Genomic DNA, 20,279 nt, shown 5'->3' with positions numbered 1-20,279 from the left:
ATTGGGTTGAGCTGTCTTTTTACCTCTTCCAGGAGTTGAGTTGTTTACCTATGAGTCATACAAGGAGGCGGAGCCTGTCTCCCTCTGGACTGGAATGTACTATAGGCCTAGCCATTGCATGTTTCCTCTGTAAAGCACCTTTATGGGAGGAGAGGGTGGTGTTAAAGATAGAGAAGTTTTAGCCACTGGCCAGCCAAAACAGGGAACTACCGTGCCCTCTGTCAAACACACACTAAACCTGTTTTTTTTATATTCTAACTGGGTCAATCAGAGCATATCAATTAGGCAAAATAAATGTTGGCTAATTTGACACAAATACAATAGCTCTACGTTATTCCATTGGCTCTTGGTTGAAACACGGTGCTTGCTTGCACCACCAAAGTAGTGGATTAGATTATTTCATTAGCCATATACTGAACAATTAACAGTACTAAAAGCTGTAGACGGCGTTGGGGAAACGACCTTGGCAAAAAATGACGTTACGAACTCTTTCCCAGGCTCACAAGAAGCCATTTACATGTAGCTGTACACAAAGCCACCTCCTACTCCCTCACACGTCCTTCCATGGGGGAGGCCATTGGACTCAACTCTCTCCCCGGAGTGAGATTAGGTACCATTCTCGTCTCCTGTGACCTCACGGCAAAGCCACCTCCTACTCCCTCACACGTCGCTCCATGGGGGAGGCCATTGGACTCAACTCTCTCCCCGGAGTGAGATTAGGTCCCATTCTCGTCTCCTGTGACCTCACAGAGCGCGAGGCTAAGCAGGATTTTGTTCCCTCAGACGGTTTGTGTGTGTGTGTCTGTCTGTCTGTGAGAGTGGGAAGGGTTGGACAGAGAGAGTATGCGTCCAACTGACTTTTGCTTTTGAGTCACCCAGACATGTTGCTGTTGTAGAGGATAACTGTTTTAGAAAAGAGAGAACTTTAATTATGTTATTGTGATGAGAGGAAGAACAAAGCAGAACTTCAAAACATGCATGGGAGGTCTTCTGTTGCAGATATAATGGAGACAAGGTTGATGGAAATTGATGATGTGATGATAAGGAACCTAGATTTGTGTAGGAATAGTCAAATATAGGGATGATTTCAGTATTCAAATCATATTTTTGGGGATATCCAGAGAGTTGAAAGATATTTGTTTTTTTAAAGAAGGTTTATTTTTGTACAACCAAATCTTTCCTTTTTAATTTAAATGGCATGTTATAGAAGATTCCAGACGCCTTTTTTGTGATTTCACATTTTAGAGAAACTTACAGCAAGCAACTTCCTCATCCTTGTTTTATAGTATGGGGGCCCCAACATTTTTCTTTAGCAAAGGCTCCAAAAACACCCTAACACATCCTTTCGGAAATGGTAAAGCTCTCAGTATAGTGATGCAAGTCTTTAGCTGTTGTATATATGAAATTATGTCATTCCGAACTGCAACGTTATATTCCATTTTGTTGCGACTAGCTAGCTAAAGTAGCAATGCTAATTGAGGCTATTTTCCTGCGCTCCCCTTCCAGTGTCTACAACAGCTCCATTCATATGAAACAACAGCTTAATTCCATCATTTTAATTACATTTTGCTAGTGTTGCAAGGTATACCGGTACCACGGTAATATCATGTTACCAAAACGTCATGATACTTATGATACCAACATTTTAGAATATCGTAGTACCGTTTCATATGATACTACTGACTTTCAGCCCTACCAATATAAAGGACCTGCTGGCTTCTATTATAAAATGAGTGGGCCAAAATCCCTGCTGCAGTGTGTGCAAACCTGGTCAAGAACTACAGGAAACGTATGATCTCTGTAATTGCAAACAAAGGTTTCTGTACCAAATATTAAGTTCTGCTTTTCTGATGTATCAAATACCTATGTCATGCAATAAAATGCAAATTAATTACTTAAAAATCATTCAATGTGATTTTTTGGATTTTTGTTTTAGATTCTGTCTCTCACAGTTGAAGTGTACCTATGATAAAAATTACAGACCTCTACATTGCTTTGTAAGTAGGAAAACCTGCAAAATCGGCAGTCTATCAAATACTTGTTCCTCCCACTGTAGGTCTAAAATATACTGAACAAACATATCAAGTGTAAAGTGTCCTATTTTTCATGAGCTGAAATAAAAGATCCCAGAAATGTACCATACGCACAAAAAGTGTTTTTCTCTAAAATTTTGAGCACAAGTTTGCGTACATCCCGGTTACTGAGCATTTCTCCTTTGCCAAGATAATCCATCCACCTGACAGGTGTGGGTTATCATTAAGCTAATTAAACAGCATGATCATTACACAGGTGCACCTTTTGCTGGGGACAATAAAACTTACTAATGAGTATTTATGTCTGAAATAAAGTCCTTTTGTGGGGAAAAACTCATTCTGATTGGCTGGGCATAGCTCCCCAGTGGGTGGGTCTATGTTGCTGGAGGGACCTCCTGACTCCATATAAGGTCCATTCGGAAAGTATTCAGACCCCATGGCTTTTTCCACATTTTGTTACATTACAGCCTTCTTCTAAAATGGATTAAATTAAACATTTCCTCATCAATCTGTCTATATAAGGTCCCAAAGTTGACAGTTCATGTCAGAGCAAAACCAAAGCCATGAGTTTGAAGAAATTGTCAGAACGGCTCTGGGACAGGATTATATCGAGGCACAGATGTGGGGAAGGGTACTAAAACATTTCTGCAACATTGAAGGTCCCCAAGAACGCAGTTTCCTCCATCATTCTTAAATGGAAGAAGCTTGGAACCACCAAGACTCTTCCTAGATCTAGCCGCCCGGCCAAACTGAGCAATCAGGGGAGAAGGGCCTTGGTCAGGGAGGTGACCAAGAACATGATGGTCACTCTGACAGAGCTCCAGAGTTCCTCTGGAGATGGGAGAACCTTCCAGAAGGACAACTATCTCTGCAGAACCCCACCAATCAGGCCTTTTTGGTAGAGTGGCTATACGGAAGCCACTTCTCAGTGAAAGGCACATGACAGTCGCATGGGGTTTGCCAAAAGGCACCTAAAGGAGAGGAAGCTCTTTGGCCTGAATGCCAAGCGTCAAGTCTGGAGGAAACCTGGCACCATCCCTATGGTGAAGCATGGTGGTGGCAGCACCATGCTGTGGGGATGGTTTTCCGCAGCAGGAACTGGGAGACTAGTCAGGCTTGAGGGAAAGATGAACGGAGCAAAGTATTGAGAGATCCTTGATGAAAACCTGCTCAGGACATTTGCCCTAAGCATAAAGCCAAGACAACGCAGGAATGGCTTCGGGACAAGCATCTGAATGTCTTTGAGTGTGGCCCTTTGAGTGGCCCAGCCAGAGCCCAAACTTGAACCTGATCGAACCTCAGGAGGCTGAAGAAATTCAGCTTGTCATCAAAAGCACTCACAAACTTCTACAGATGCACAATCGAGAGCATCCTGGCGGGCTGTATCACCGCCTGGTACGGCAACTCCTCCGCCCACAACCGTAAGGCTCTCCAGAGGGTAGTGAGATCTGCACAACGCATCACCGGGGGCAAACTACCTGCCCTCCAGGACACCTACACCACCCGATGTCACAGGAAGGCCATAAAGATCATCAAGGAGAACAACCACCCGAGCCACTGCCTGTTCACCCCGCTATCATCCAGAAGGCGAGGTCAGTACAGGTGCATCAAAGCTGGGACCGAGAGACTGAAAAACAGCTTCTATCTCAAGGCCATCAGACTGTTAAACAGCCACCACTAACATTGAGTGGCTGCTGCCAACACACTGACACTGACTCAACTTCAGCCACTTTAATAATGGGAATTGATGGGAAATGATGTAAAATATATCACTAGCCACTTTAAACAATGCTACCTAATATAATATTTACATACCCTACATTATTCATCTCATATGCATACGTATATACAGTACTCTATATCATCTACTGCATCCTTATGTAATACATGTATCACTAGCCACTTTAACTATGCCACTTTGTTTACATACTCCTCTCATATGTATACTGTACTCGATACCATCTACTGTATCTTGCCTATGCTGCTCTGTACCATCAGTCATTCATATATCTTTATGTACATATTCTTTATCCCCTTATACTGTGTATAAGACAGTAGTTTTGGAATTGTTAGTTAGATTACTTGTTGGTTATTACTGCATTGTCGGAACTAGAAGCACAAGCATTTCGCTACACTCGCATTAACATCTGCTAACCATGTGTATGTGACAAATAAAATTTGATTTGATTTGACATCTCTGGAGAGACCTGAAATAGCTGTGCAGTGACTCTCACCATCCAACCTGATAGTGCTTGAGAGGATCTACAGAAAAGAATGGGAGAAACTCTCCAAATAAAGGTGTGCCAAGCTTGTGGCGTCATATCCAAGAATAGAGGCTGTAATCGCTGTCATAGGTGCTTCAACAAAGTATTGAGTAAAGGGTCTGAATACTCATGTAAATGTGATATCTGTTTTTTTATTTGTTATGAATTTTCACCAAATTTTGAAAACCCTGTTTTTGCTTTGTCGTTATGGGGTATTTTGTGTAGGTTGATTGGGGAGGAAATCAATTTAATCCATTTAGAAGAAGGCTGTAAATGTAACAAAATGTGGAAAAAGTGAAGGGGTCTGAAAACTTTCCGAATGCACCTCTAGGTTGACCTTTCATTGTAATTCCATTCAAGAAGACTCACAGAGCTCTAATCCTTCCCCAGTTAAGACTGTCCGTAATGATGCAGGTCAAGGCCCATACTAATGCCCAATTCCAAAACAACTCCAAGCTACTAACCCCGAGTCACTTATGTAGATCTGAAAGGATTGGGTAGGTATGGGGCCAGATGTGTTTCCACAGCCTTTAATTTGGGCTCACAGTAGCCTAATGTCCCTCATGTGGTCAAGAAAAAGTCCTGGCCAGCAATGGTGAGCATTTCACCTAGCCTGTCTGGTCACAGAGCTATGACAATATTGCAATGTAATCGTCCTATCCAGTCCTTTCATATCACCACGTGTGATTAAGTGGCAAAGGTTGCCCAATGACCTGTGTTCCATCTTTTAGTTCTTGTTCAAATATAATAGATCCTAGCCATTGACTCAGCTGACCAAAAAAACTGTCAGAGGTTTGGTGGGAGTGAGACTGCTCCTAACCACAGATCTAGGGTCAGATTACCCTACCGAAAGGCCACGGTGGGATGAAAAAATATCTGACCACCTGATGTTCGGCTTCAGGTGGTACTAACCAGAAATGTAGTCTTGATCTCTTGAGAACAGTCGAGAGACTACATAAATGCAATCTCAGTCTAGGGCTCCGGTCTAGACTCCGTCTATACTACTATTCTCCTTCCAGTGCATCCATTCTAACCCCCACCTCTCTTCTCTGTTGTTCCCCAGGGTGATGCCAGAGGCCAGCTGGTGTCGGAGCGGCTGGGCCTGGGCCACAATTTGGACCTGTCGGACACCATGGTGCAGCAGAAGCTGGACGAGATCAAGGAGCAGATCCGCCGCGAGATTCGCAAGGAGCTGAAAATCAAGGAGGGCGCGGAGAACTTGCGCAAGGTCACCACAGACAAGAAGAGCCTGGCCTACGTGGACAACATGCTGAAGAAGTCCAACAAGAAGGTGGAGGAGCTCCACCAGGAGCTCCAGGAGCTCAATGCCCACATCGTGGTCAAGGACCCCGATGAACTGCTAGGTATGGCTCTTGTTCACTGGGCATGGGAGGAATTAAGGTTGCAAAACTCTGGAAGCTTTTCCAGGTTGATCAGAAATCCCGGTTAGAGTATACCTAGTTAAAGGATTTCCTCCCTGCTATTTTCTCCAGATTCCAGGAAATTTCTGAAAAACCTGAGAATTTTGAATGTGAAACTTATTTTTTTGATATGTGATATCAGTTCACATTGTGGTTAATGACCCTAACAAACTGCTAGGGACTGTATGGTCCACTGATTCATGGTGAGAAGTGAATTGAGTGGAATGCAGTACCCAAATGTACTTTTAGTTTAGGGCTGGGCGGTAATACTGTATTTTGCTACAGTGTATAGAGGTATTTCAATGTTTGGTTTGTTAAATGTGACACGCTACTCCGCCGTGTGTAGCGTCCGTTTTTATAGTTTCCGCCGCTATTTGAGTTGTCTATATCCTCTCGCTCTCTCTCTCTCCACGAGGCTTTCCACACAGACCAAGCCCGGCGCCAATCAATCAAGGAGCTCGGTTAGTGTTGCTCGACCCAGGAGACCGCTTGTTCAGTCTGCATGGTCAATGCATTGATGGAAACTACAATCTATCTGCAACATTTACATCTGATCTACCCCCCGATTAAAATAAAAAACATTGAATAAAAAAGGTTCATCGTTTTTTTAGCCGTTAATGCTAATCGCTCGTTAGTGGGCTAGCACTCTAATATATGTCAGAGATTCGCAGCTAGTTAATAAAGCCTGATGCTGGTGACGGTGGAGGCCTAAATCGGCATGTTTTCTGTGCAACACTATATTCAGAATCAAAGAGGAATAGAGGAAGCATGAATATGGTATCTACATGAAGTAGCTAAGACAACATTGAATGTAGCCAAAGGTTATAGGGTCTCCTAGGAAACGGTGACCAACACTTTGGTTCTGAATAACACCTCTCTGGCTTTTGCATTTGTTGTCATGTCAAACAACACTGTATTCAAAGTGGCCATTATTATATTCGAACTATAGAATTATAATAATCATTATATTTCCATGATCCCTACAGTTCACCCAATTGTTTTGCTCTAAATCGCAAGTCAAATTGCAATTGCAATATTTGGTGAAAAATAAGGCCTCAATTTCTTTTTTTTGCCCATATTGTGCAGCCCTACGTGGCAATGATCTCAAATGAGTGCAGAAATTGAAAATGCACTACTTCTAAAGCAAATTTAGCCAAACATAATACCGGCATAACATCAAATAAAAAGAATATAGTGATATGATATTTTGGCAGCATCGCCCAGCCCTACTTCAGCTGTGGTATTTCTTGGTACAAGGACACTCAATACGTGATACAGCACATAATTACTCATTTGACAGCACCAACACAAGTCCACACAATGCATGACAAATGCACAGAATGCACAAATAGGACCTACACACAATGAATGCACTCTATTGTGGTGAGTCATCTTCTAGGAGCTGACACTGATACATCCCAAATTCCTTATTGTGTTATTGCCTCCATTAGTTACTTTCGAGGCTGTTGGGACCTGCTGCTGTGAATTTGTGCTCCGACAATGTTTGTTTTTTTACCGTGTTACTGGAACTGGGGAACGGCATCATTGTGTTGTTACAGTGGATGGGCAGGGAATAGTTTCTCAAATTGAGAATGGGTAAAGAGAGAAGGAATGGGTTTCTCTGCTGCTATTGCATATTCTACTAGACATTCGAAATTGGAGGGGGGGGGGGCTTTCTCTATGTAATATTAGTCTTAAGTGGGAGAAAATCTAGCCTGACTCATTGAACCCTTATCTGATGAGAAAGGGCTTTTGTTAGCTGACTCATGGCCAGTGGAATGTCACAAGGCGTCTTGGAACTAGGAACTCTTGGAACTCAGGTCATCTCCTCAGCAGCCAAGTTCTGGTTAATGTCTGCTCTTGATAGCTGATGTCAGATCAGCTCACCCTTCACTCCCAACATAACCAACAGAATTATAAAACCATTAAACAGGTCTTGGGTCAGATGTCACTGTATACATTACATGACCAAAAGTATGTGGACACCTGCTCGTTGTTACATCTCCATTCAAAATCATGGTCATTAATATGGAGTTGGTCCCCCCTTCTATAACAGCCTCCACTCTTCTTGGAATGCTTTCCGCTAGATGTTGGCACATTGCTGCAGGGACCTGCTTCCATTCAGCCACAAGGGCATTATTGAGGCCAGGCACTGATGTTGGGCGATTAGGCCCGGCTCGCAGTTGGCGTTCCAATTCATCCCTACGGTGTTCGATGGGGTTGAGGTTAGGGCTCTGTGCAGACCAGTCAAGTTCTTCCAGACCGATCTCGACAAACCATTTCTGTATGGACCTCACTTTGTGCACGGGGGCATTGGCATGTTGAAACAGGAAAGGACCTTCCACAAAGTTGGAAGCACAGAATCGTCTAGAATGTTATTTTATTTCATTCTACTGTCAATCTTTGTCTATGGAGATTGCATGGCTGTGTGCTCAATTTTATACACCTGTCAGCAACAGGTGTGGCTGAAATAGCCGAATCCACTAATTTGAAGGGGTGTCCACATACTTTTGTGTATATATAGTGTATGTCGAGGGCTCCCCTGTCTGTGGCTGACCTGGGATCAGGCATTTGTCTTGGGGAGTGTTCCTCTGTCAGCGCTCCAGGAGTGACATCACCCTGCTTGCTATTCAGTGACTCAGCACTTGTCGGCCGGCCCAGCGTGGGCTGTGGAGAGGAGGAGGCCAGGCCGTTGACTGGTCCTGACCCTCGACCAAACCCCTCTCCTCTGGAGGGAAGCCCTTGTTCACAGGCACACGCGTGGATACACACTCAGATGCACACGAGATGCGCGCACACACAGATGATCAAATGTCAGTCTGGACTGCTTTAGTGACTGCAATACACACACTGATGATCAAATGTCAGTTGGGACTGCAATGGTGACTGCAATACATTCTATACACACACACACACACACACACACACACACACACACACACACACACACACACACACACACACACACACACACACACACACACACACACACACACACACACACACACACACACACACACACACACACACACACACACACACACACACACACACAACATGGCTGAGTATCCACCATCTATATTTGCATCTGCTGGCATTCCGTCTATCTGATGTTGAACACAGTTCAGTCATATTGTCTGAGGAACCTTGCGGACCCGTAATCATTCTCATTTAGCATCAGACTTTATGACTGGTGTTGCTTAGAGCAAGCTGACGTACTCTTCTTTCATCTCCCCGAATTAAAGCAACCACAGAGGTTCGCTGCCAGCTTAATGGCTAATTAAATGAATCATTAGGCTGTGTTTGAATGGATCTGTGACACCTGAGGTGTTTTAAAGATTCTGCAGAGACCCCAATGTTTAACAGGATGCACTTCTCATTAAGGTGTTGTGTGATAATTGAATGCTAACTGGTTAGTGCTGTTGATTGGGTATAGGCCTAGAGCTTGTCAGCTGTGGTGCCATTTCAATGTAGCGTTGCAGGGGGGGGGGGTGTGATGCTAAGGGGTCAAGTCAATTCCACTTTCTAAGCTTTTGTTTGGACCTGTTATTGCTCATTTTTAATTTGACCAGAAATATTCAATTTAGCCCTCAAACTCTCACGAGCCAACAGTAAGAGCCAGGGAAAGCCAGTCAGGCAGGTTTTTTCCCACGTGTGTGATGAAGCGAGTGTTCCCTCGGCTCTCTTCAGGGTATAAAGGAGGTGTTCCGCTCAGCAGCCATTCGAGCCCAGGCACGAAAAATCAGTGAGCTCATGCCTCAGCACCGCAGCTTGACTGAAATTATACACTTTGGTTTTTGTGAGTGAATGGGTTGCACTGCTGGAGACCCAACAGCTCCTTGGCCAGGAGGAGAGTATGGAGCTCCTGGGTGGTGTTCATTTGGGTTCACCGTAGCAAAACACTGATAAAAAACACGGAGGGACTACCTGAAGTCGTCAGCACGAAACGCTTCATTTTCCGTAGCAATTTTCTTCTGTTTTGTGCCTGATGAACAAGACCCCGACTTTAACTGCTCTCACAACTGTGGCGAAACACCATGAGCGACATCGGGGGCATTGAGCAAAAAGGGCCTCTCAGTCATACCATAAACAGGCATGTCGTATTTGCATTTACAGTACCGTCACATGTAGTTTTCAGCAAGTTCATGCTTGTTTTACTCCGGAGACTGCCACGGCGGGTTCCCCTAACTTCTGTAGTTCAAAACAAATCCCAATGCTTTAAGGCATTTTGTCACTTCCTCATATTAGGGGTGGGCAACTCCAGTCGTTGGGGGCCGAAGTGGTGTCACTTTTTCCCCCATCCTTAGAAAACGCAGCTGATTAAACTAATTGATTTCATTTTTAGTTGATTATTGGAGTCCTGTTTGTTAGCTGGGGCAAAAGTGACACCAATCAGGCCCATCACCTGAAAGTGTAAAAACAAGAATTAATCTCCAATAGTTTTCATACCGACAGGCCTTCTGTTTTTACACATATTGAAATCCCTAGCTTGAAAGCAACTGTTTTTCCCGGAAGCTGTGCAGTGCAATTTTCAATGAGCTTCACCCCCTCACCATTTGAGTGACAGCTAGCCAGATTCACACACAGCAGAGCGAGAGAGAGAGAGCAATGATGTGGTGCACATACAGTACCTGCACATAGTGTCATGACTGACCACGAATCCAAATAGGTCAGATCAGGTTTGCAATTAATAACTTAAATCCCCTCTCCCCTCTTAGACCCCCTCTCACCTGTAGAGGGGGAAGGAAAGAACTAGTGGGGATTAGCAACTCACGTCCTGTTGTAAATCAAGGGAGAAGACCCAGGCCTGCGCTCTCCAAATTCACCAAATGAATGTGCTTTGTCTCAACAGACCTTTTTCCCGCTGAAACTCTTAACACGTTCAAAAGCAAATACTGGAACAATATTTCTAACATAGAACGTGGGGTCAGAGTCGGCACTAATGTAATTTTGTTTATTTTGTGACGGCATAAAATATATTATTAAGTAAATACTGTACCTTGGAAAGGATACCCACTGCATATATTTTACGATGCGTTGTGTATGCAAAATGAAAAATTATGAAAGTGTTTTTGTTAAGAGAGGGATGTGATTTGAGAAGTTATAAGAGATAGTTGTTATCCATGACTTTGCACAGTGAGTAATCTCCGCCCCTGAGTGTGGTCAGGGAGTGTGCCAGCCTGCCGGAACCACCACTCTCGAGCAAACTGTATAAATGATGGGTTAAGAAAAAAACACATTGGACCAGAAAAGTGTGAAGCTGCGCGTTTAAAATGGTTTGAACTTTAAATCTCAACACGAGGTGGAGACGATAAACTCAACTCACTGGTACGGCTGATTAGCTATCTTCTAAATCGAATTTAAGTAAGACCATCCTGTTACTCTGCTCAAACCATTGTATTACGCTACTCTCATCAACCCATTAGGAAACCATCGATATGGCTGTCTAGCCTATCTTCAAAGAAGCATCTTCAAGAGCGAATGGAAGGAAAATCAACTCTGTTCAGGATTACACGACAAGTCACCGGATACCGGACGACTACGAAGAAGGACAACAGTAGAAGAGTTGTTAGAGCCATTTCAGATCCTTACAATCAGATCCTTACAAGCATGCCAGCCCCCTTTCCAAGGCTGCACCGGCCACCGAGAGATCCCTGGCGAACAAAATAATTTCACATAAATATATTCATGATATCTTGCTCAAAGCGGGTGGTGGTTTGTGTGCAAAGTATATGGTTATTGTAGGTGAAAGTAGTTTCTGAATGTGGAAATGTTAAGTGTCTCGCGTCCCTCTCTCTCCCTCTCCATCTCTTCTTTAACCTCTTGAAGCTAGGGGGCACTATTTTTATGTTTGGAAAAATAACGTTCCCAAAGTAAACAGCCTATTTCTCAGGACCAGATGCTAGAATATGCATATAATTGACAGATTAGGATAAAAAAACACTCTAAAGTTTCCAAAACTGTCAAAATATTGTCTATGAGTATATAACTGATATTGCAGGCGAAACCCAGTGAAAAATCTAACCAGGAAGTGTCTTCTATGTTCCATAGCCTCCCATTGCTCCATTTAAAGGGATATCAACCAGATTCATTACATTACATTACATTCCTTTTCCCATCGCTTCCGCAAGGTGTCAACAGTCTTCAGACATAGTTTCTGGCTTTTATTTTGAAAAATGAGCCAGAACAATAACATTGCGTCAAGTGGTCACATGAGTTTTGCTCGCGCAACAGAGTTTGGATAGGAATTGCTTTTCCCTCTCCTACTGTGAAAGACATTTGCGGTTGATATATCATCGATTATATATTTTTAAAACAACCTGATTGATTATAAAAAAACGTTTGACATGTTTCTGTGGACATTACGGATATTATTTGGAATTTGTCTGCGTTGTCGTGACCGCTCTTTCCTGTGGATTTCTGAACATAATTCGCCAAACAAACTGAGGTATTTTGGATATAAAAATAATATTTATGGAACAAAAGGAACATTTGTTGTGTAACTGGGAGTCTCGTGAGTGAAAACATCCGAAGATCATCAAAGGTAAACGTTTAATTTGAATGCTTTTCTGATTAAACACATTTGTCTAGTATTTGTGTAGTAATCATAAGTAAGGCTCAGGTTTTTGCAGATGCAAGGTTACGACTGTTCAGAATGATGATATGATATGAGGTTGTGATTAATAAGTTGACAGTTTATAGATGTGATAGGTAAAGACCTTTTTTTAGAGTTTAATTCGGGAGATGGTAACTCTTTAAAGAACCGCTCTTGTGGTGCCCCAGATCCTAATGAGTTAATTGTTACATGATTTATTTAATAGGGTAACAACTAAGTTAACAACTAGTTCATTAGAAAAATAACAGACTTCAGATTAATGTTAAAGTCAAGTCACGCCAATTTCGGGGCCCACTTAAGTCTCGTGACCACTACTTTCAGAATTACTGGCTAAAAGTAGTGATCACCGATATGGCATTTTTGGCCGCTACCAATATCCAATATTATCCTTGTCAAAAAAAAACGATACCGATAACTGATATTAAAAATTTGAGTAGCCTTTTAAGCATTCTAGTACAGTTAAATAGTTAACACACACACAGACGCAGCGGTCTAAGGCACTGCATCTCAGTGCAAGAGGCGTCACTACCGTCCCCGGTTCGAATCCAGGCTGTATCACATCCGGCCGTGATTGGGAGTCCCATAGGGCATGGCACAATTGGCCCAGCGTCGTCCATGTTTGGCCGGGGTAGGCCATCATTGTAAATTAGAATTTGTTCTTAACAGACTTGCCTAGTTAAATAAAGGTTACACACACACGCACCACACTGACCAAAAAGTTATTTTGTTGGCATTTAAGTATGTCCCCATTACCAGTAAAACATAATCAAAACCTATTTCTTTCAGTTATTTACTGTGCTGTTTGGTTGTTCATTTGTTCAGTTGTTTCATTCTCAACCATGATTTCTATGAAACTCCGTTTTGGTCTTTGCCACTATTTGACGTGTCAAATAAGCTTGTTGACCAATCAGGACCTGAATATGACTGCACATCCCATAATACATTAATGCGTTAATACATTTTTTACGTAGTTATTAAACATTGATTACACTATCACTTGTATTTCATATGTCACAACGATTCATCGATACGTATGCTATGATGCTGGTAAGTTGTCTCGCGCACCTACATTGCTGGTCATTAAAAAAAAGCTAGCTAGCTCATGGATGCAATCAATGTTCTTCCCCAAAAACATAGTAAAACGACATAATCCATTTCAGTAGCTATATAGCTAGCTAACTATATAGCTCGGTGTCATCATCTAAAATAACCCTAATTTATTAGACAGTTCTTATTTGATTAATGGTGGTCGGACCATCTATGTGAAGCTAGCCACAATAAGGATTAGCCACATAAGTGGACTTTGTGGTTAGCCTTCAAAATAAAAGTATGTAATTGACAGTGATGCAAATTAATACAAATAGTAGAATTATGACATAATTGAATAGATCATACCAAATAAGGTTGGAATGTTGTCATATAAAATCGACAAGAGATAATAATTTGACAAATCTGTTGAATTCACACTGGATGTATTATACATATTATACATACAATCAAATGCAAATGAATTACTTAAAAATCATACAATGTGATTTTCTGGATTTTCGTTTTAGATTCCGTCTCTCACAGTTGAAGTGTACCTATGATTAAAAAAATTACAGACCTCTACATGCTTTCTAAGTAAGAAACACTGCTGATTTTTCAGGTTATCAAATACTTGTTGTCCCCACTGTAGGTATGCACTTTGACATTGGTTTTTCACATCGGCATTAAACGAGACATCGGGCCAATACCGATGTTGGCATTTTTAGCTAATATCGTCTGATTCCGATATGTTCACCGATATGTCGTGTCCCTTGCTAAAAATATACAAAAGTATCAGAGAAACACTTTTTAAAGTTTTAATCGCCCAGCTTCAAATCTTCCCTTCTGATCTTCTACCTTGTTTTTAGAGTGCCCTTTGACCCCGGACACCCCGGCCAGCGAGATGAGGATGTGCACCAGCAGCAGCCGCCTGGCCGCCCTGAAGAAGCAGAACGACATTGAGCTAAAGGTCAAGCAGGGGGCGGAGAACATGATCCAGATGTACTCCAATGGCTCCTCTAAGGTACGCCCTCTAACCTTTTTGACTTTCACAACGCCATTTTCAGTAGTGAACTCAGGGGACATGTTCATTTGGGCTCTCAACTTTCTTTTTTTTAAATGAGTGTCTTATTGGTCAAGTGCAGGTAGTCCCTCCCTGCAGTCTCTTGTTCACTTGACCATTCGTGTAAATAATCAGGTAGGGTTTTTCCAAAGCTTAAGAGACCACAAAAGACATTATTCAAACAATTTGAGCTCATTTGCCACCATTCTAAATATGCAGGAATGCAAACTTGTCACTTTTCAGCGACGTTACCCATTTTGATCCCAAAATAGGCCATTGTGTAGATCTGTAAACAAAAAATTTTTGGGTGTGGAGGTCTGACGAAGAGTGTATCCCCCATTGAGCTATAAGACTGTTGTGTGTGGAGGTCTGACGAAGAGTGTATCCCCCATTGAGCTATAGGACTGTTGGGTGTGGAGGTCTGACGAAGAGTGTATCCCCCATTGAGCTATAAGACTGTTGTGTGTGGAGGTCTGACGAAGAGTGTATCCCCCATTGAGCTATAAGACTGTTGGGTGTGGAGGTCTGACGAAGAGTGTATCCCCCATTGAGCTATAAGACTGTTGGGTGTGGAGGTCTGACGAAGAGTGTATCCCCCATTGAGCTATAAGACTGTTGGGTGTGGAGGTCTGACGAAGAGTGTATCCCCCCATAGTGCTTTAAGACTGTTGGGTGTGGAGGTCTGACGAAGAGTGTATCCCCCCATTGAGCTATAGAAGAGAGGCGCGAACAGATTGTTTCCCTGTGTAATCACTACTTCCTCTCTTGAAATGAATGACTGAGCACAGAATGCGTCCTACAAATAGAATATCAGAGTTCAGAGTGTAATGTCAGATACAGGGCCTTTAGAATGTATTCACACCCCTTGACTTTTTACATATTTTGTTATGTTACAAAGTGGGATTTAATTGTCATTTCTTTGTCAACAATGTACATCAAATACTCTGTCAAAGTGGAAGAAGTTATATATTTTTTGTATTAATGGAAAATATAACACTATCTTGATATTCAACCCCCCTGAGTCAATACATGTTAGAATCACCCTTGGCAGCGATTACAGCTGTGAGTCTTCCTGGGCAAGACTCTCAGAACTTTGCACACCTGCATTGTACAATATTTGCCCAATTATCCTCAAATTGTCCATTTCTGTCAAGTTGATTGTTGATCATTGCTAGACATTCTTTTTCAAATCTTGCCATAGATTTTCAAGCCAATTTTAGTCAAAAGTGTAACTAGGCCACCCAGGAATGTGTTTTAGGTTATTCTCTTGCTGAAAGGTGAATTCGTCTCCCAGTGTCTGTTGGAATGCAGACTGCCCGTGCTTAGCTCTATATGGTTTATTTTTAACCTAAAAAAAAAATACATAACATGATGCAGCCACCAACATTCTTAACAATATAAAGAGTGGTGACGTGTTGTGTTTTCCCCAAACATAACGCTTTGTATACTCTCTCTCTCTCTCTCTCTCTCTCTCTCTCTCTCTGTCTCTCTCTCTCTCTCTCTCTCTCTCTCTCTCTCTCTCTCTCTCTCTCTCTCTCTCTCTCTCTCTCTCTCTCTCTCTCTCTCTCTCTCTCTCTCTCTCTCTCTCTCTCTCACTCTCTCTCACATATATTTATTTATGTAGCCAACCCTTATGCTGAGGTAGACTACCTAGTTAGTTACCACCAACCCTGCACAAACCCGTGGCTAACTCTGCTAGCCAACCCTTATGCTGAGGTAGACTACCTAGTTAGTTACCACCAACCCTGCACAAACCCGTGGCTAACTCTGCTAGCTAACCCTTATGCTGAGGTAGACTACCTAGTTAGTTACCTCCAACCCTGCACAAACCCGTGGCTAACTCTGCTAGCCAACCCTTATGCTGAGGTAGACTACCTAGTTAGTTACCTCCAACCCTGCACAAACCCGTGGCTAACTCTGCTAGCCAACCCTTATGCTGAGGTAGACTACCTAGTTAGTTACCTCCAACCCTGCACAAACCCGTGGCTAACTCTGCTAGCCAACCCTTATGCTGAGGTAGACTACCTAGTTAGTTACCACCAACCCTGCACAAACCCGTGGCTAACTCTGCTAGCCAACCCTTATGCTGAGGTAGACTACCTAGTTAGTTACCTCCAACCCTGCACAAACCCGTGGCTAACTCTGCTAGCTAACCCTTATGCTGAGGTAGAATACCTAGTTAGTTACCTCCAACCCTGCACAAACCCACGGCTAACTCTGCTAGCCAACCCTTATGCTGAGGTAGACTACCTAGTTAGTTACCACCAACCCTGCACAAACCCGTGGCTAACTCTGCTAGCCAACCCTTATGCTGAGGTAGACTACCTAGTTAGTTACCTCCAACCCTGCACAAACCCGTGGCTAACTCTGCTAGCCAACCCTTATGCTGAGGTAGACTACCTAGTTAGTTACCTCCAACCCTGCACAAACCCGTGGCTAACTCTGCTAGCCAACCCTTATGCTGAGGTAGACTACCTAGTTAGTTACCTCCAACCCTGCACAAACCCGCGGCTAACTCTGCTAGCCAACCCTTATGCTGAGGTAGACTACCTAGTTAGTTACCTCCAACCCTGCACAAACCCGTGGCTAACTCTGCTAGCCAACCCTTATGCTGAGGTAGACTACCTAGTTAGTTACCTCCAACCCTGCACAAACCCGTGGCTAACTCTGCTAGCCAACCCTTATGCTGAGGTAGACTACCTAGTTAGTTACCTCCAACCCTGCACAAACCCGTGGCTAACTCTGCTAGCCAACCCTTATGCTGAGGTAGACTACCTAGTTAGTTACCTCCAACCCTGCACAAACCCGTGGCTAACTCTGCTAGCCAACCCTTATGCTGAGGTAGACTACCTAGTTAGTTACCTCCAACCCTGCACAAACCCGTGGCTAACTCTGCTAGCCAACCCTTATGCTGAGGTAGACTACCTAGTTAGTTACCTCCAACCCTGCACAAACCCGTGGCTAACTCTGCTAGCCAACCCTTATGCTGAGGTAGACTACCTAGTTAGTTACCTCCAACCCTGCACAAACCCGCGGCTAACTCTGCTAGCCAACCCTTATGCTGAGGTAGACTACCTAGTTAGTTACCTCCAACCCTGCACAAACCCGTGGCTAACTCTGCTAGCCAACCCTTATGCTGAGGTAAACTACCTAGTTAGTTACCACCAACCCTGCACAAACCCGTGGCTAACTCTGCTAGCCAACCCTTATGCTGAGGTAGACTACCTAGTTAGTTACCACCAACCCTGCACAAACCCGTGGCTAACTCTGCTAGCTAACCCTTATGCTGAGGTAGACTACCTAGTTAGTTACCTCCAACCCTGCACAAACCCGTGGCTAACTCTGCTAGCCAACCCTTATGCTGAGGTAGACTACCTAGTTAGTTACCTCCAACCCTGCACAAACCCGTGGCTAACTCTGCTAGCCAACCCTTATGCTGAGGTAGACTACCTAGTTAGTTACCTCCAACCCTGCACAAACCCGTGGCTAACTCTGCTAGCCAACCCTTATGCTGAGGTAGACTACCTAGTTAGTTACCACCAACCCTGCACAAACCCGTGGCTAACTCTGCTAGCCAACCCTTATGCTGAGGTAGACTACCTAGTTAGTTACCTCCAACCCTGCACAAACCCGTGGCTAACTCTGCTAGCTAACCCTTATGCTGAGGTAGACTACCTAGTTAGTTACCTCCAACCCTGCACAAACCCGCGGCTAACTCTGCTAGCCAACCCTTATGCTGAGGTAGACTACCTAGTTAGTTACCACCAACCCTGCACAAACCCGTGGCTAACTCTGCTAGCCAACCCTTATGCTGAGGTAGACTACCTAGTTAGTTACCTCCAACCCTGCACAAACCCGTGGCTAACTCTGCTAGCCAACCCTTATGCTGAGGTAGACTACCTAGTTAGTTACCTCCAACCCTGCACAAACCCGCGGCTAACTCTGCTAGCCAACCCTTATGCTGAGGTAGACTACCTAGTTAGTTACCTCCAACCCTGCACAAACCCGCGGCTAACTCTGCTAGCCAACCCTTATGCTGAGGTAGACTACCTAGTTAGTTACCTCCAACCCTGCACAAACCCGCGGCTAACTCTGCTAGCTAACCCTTATGCTGAGGTAGACTACCTAGTTAGTTACCTCCAACCCTGCACAAACCCGTGGCTAACTCTGCTAGCCAACCCTTATGCTGAGGTAGACTACCTAGTTAGTTACCTCCAACCCTGCACAAACCCGCGGCTAACTCTGCTAGCCAACCCTTATGCTGAGGTAGACTACCTAGTTAGTTACCTCCAACCCTGCACAAACCCGTGGCTAACTCTGCTAGCCAACCCTTATGCTGAGGTAGACTACCTAGTTAGTTACCTCCAACCCTGCACAAACCCGTGGCTAACTCTGCTAGCCAACCCTTATGCTGAGGTAGACTACCTAGTTAGTTACCTCCAACCCTGCACAAACCCGTGGCTAACTCTGCTAGCCAACCCTTATGCTGAGGTAGACTACCTAGTTAGTTACCTCCAACCCTGCACAAACCCGTGGCTAACTCTGCTAGCTAACCCTTATGCTGAGGTAGACTACCTAGTTAGTTACCTCCAACCCTGCACAAACCCGTGGCTAACTCTGCTAGCCAACCCTTATGCTGAGGTAGACTACCTAGTTAGTTACCTCCAACCCTGCACAAACCCGTGGCTAACTCTGCTAGCCAACCCTTATGCTGAGGTAGACTACCTAGTTAGTTACCTCCAACCCTGCACAAACCCGTGGCTAACTCTGCTAGCTAACCCTTATGCTGAGGTAGACTACCTAGTTAGTTACCTCCAACCCTGCACAAACCCGCGGCTAACTCTGCTAGCTAACCCTTATGCTGAGGTAGACTACCTAGTTAGTTACCTCCAACCCTGCACAAACCCGCGGCTAACTCTGCTAGCCAACCCTTATGCTGAGGTAGACTACCTAGTTAGTTACCACCAACCCTGCACAAACCCGTGGCTAACTCTGCTAGCTAACCCTTATGCTGAGGTAGACTACCTAGTTAGTTACCTCCAACCCTGCACAAACCCGCGGCTAACTCTGCTAGCCAACCCTTATGCTGAGGTAGACTACTTAGTTAGTTACCTCCAACCCTGCACAAACCCGTGGCTAACTCTGCTAGCCAACCCTTATGCTGAGGTAGACTACCTAGTTAGTTACCTCCAACCCTGCACAAACCCGCGGCTAACTCTGCTAGCTAACCCTTATGCTGAGGTAGACTACCTAGTTAGTTACCTCCAACCCTGCACAAACCCGCGGCTAACTCTGCTAGCTAACCCTTATGCTGAGGTAGACTACCTAGTTAGTTACCTCCAACCCTGCACAAACCCGCGGCTAACTCTGCTAGCCAACCCTTATGCTGAGGTAGACTACTTAGTTAGTTACCTCCAACCCTGCACAAACCCGTGGCTAACTCTGCTAGCCAACCCTTATGCTGAGGTAGACTACCTAGTTAGTTACCTCCAACCCTGCACAAACCCGCGGCTAACTCTGCTAGCCAACCCTTATGCTGAGGTAGACTACCTAGTTAGTTACCACCAACCCTGCACAAACCCGTGGCTAACTCTGCTATCCAACCCTTATGCTGAGGTAGACTACCTAGTTAGTTACCTCCAACCCTGCACAAACCCGCGGCTAACTCTGCTAGCTAACCCTTATGCTGAGGTAGACTACCTAGTTAGTTACCTCCAACCCTGCACAAACCCGCGGCTAACTCTGCTAGCCAACCCTTATGCTGAGGTAGACTACCTAGTTAGTTACCACCAACCCTGCACAAACCCGCGGCTAACTCTGCTAGCCAACCCTTATGCTGAGGTACACTACCTAGTT

At 44.1% G+C, this 20,279-nt stretch overlaps 1 protein-coding gene across 1 annotated transcript in view; it reads left to right on the top strand.

Annotated features, from left to right (window-relative positions):
• Positions 1-20,279, top strand: part of LOC124009550 (serine/threonine-protein kinase N2-like) — a 53,497-nt gene that overhangs the window by 8,034 nt on the left and 25,184 nt on the right. The window contains exons 2-3 of the mRNA XM_046321439.1: positions 5,361-5,661; positions 14,230-14,384. Coding sequence (XP_046177395.1) covers positions 5,361-5,661; positions 14,230-14,384 — 456 coding nt within the window. The remainder of the gene's footprint in view (positions 1-5,360; positions 5,662-14,229; positions 14,385-20,279) is intronic.

Source organism: Oncorhynchus gorbuscha, linkage group LG22 (genome assembly GCF_021184085.1).
Source record: "Oncorhynchus gorbuscha isolate QuinsamMale2020 ecotype Even-year linkage group LG22, OgorEven_v1.0, whole genome shotgun sequence".
Classification (NCBI taxonomy): domain Eukaryota; kingdom Metazoa; phylum Chordata; class Actinopteri; order Salmoniformes; family Salmonidae; genus Oncorhynchus; species Oncorhynchus gorbuscha.
Note: the sequence above shows the minus strand (reverse complement) of the source record. Positions and strands in the feature narration are given on the sequence as shown.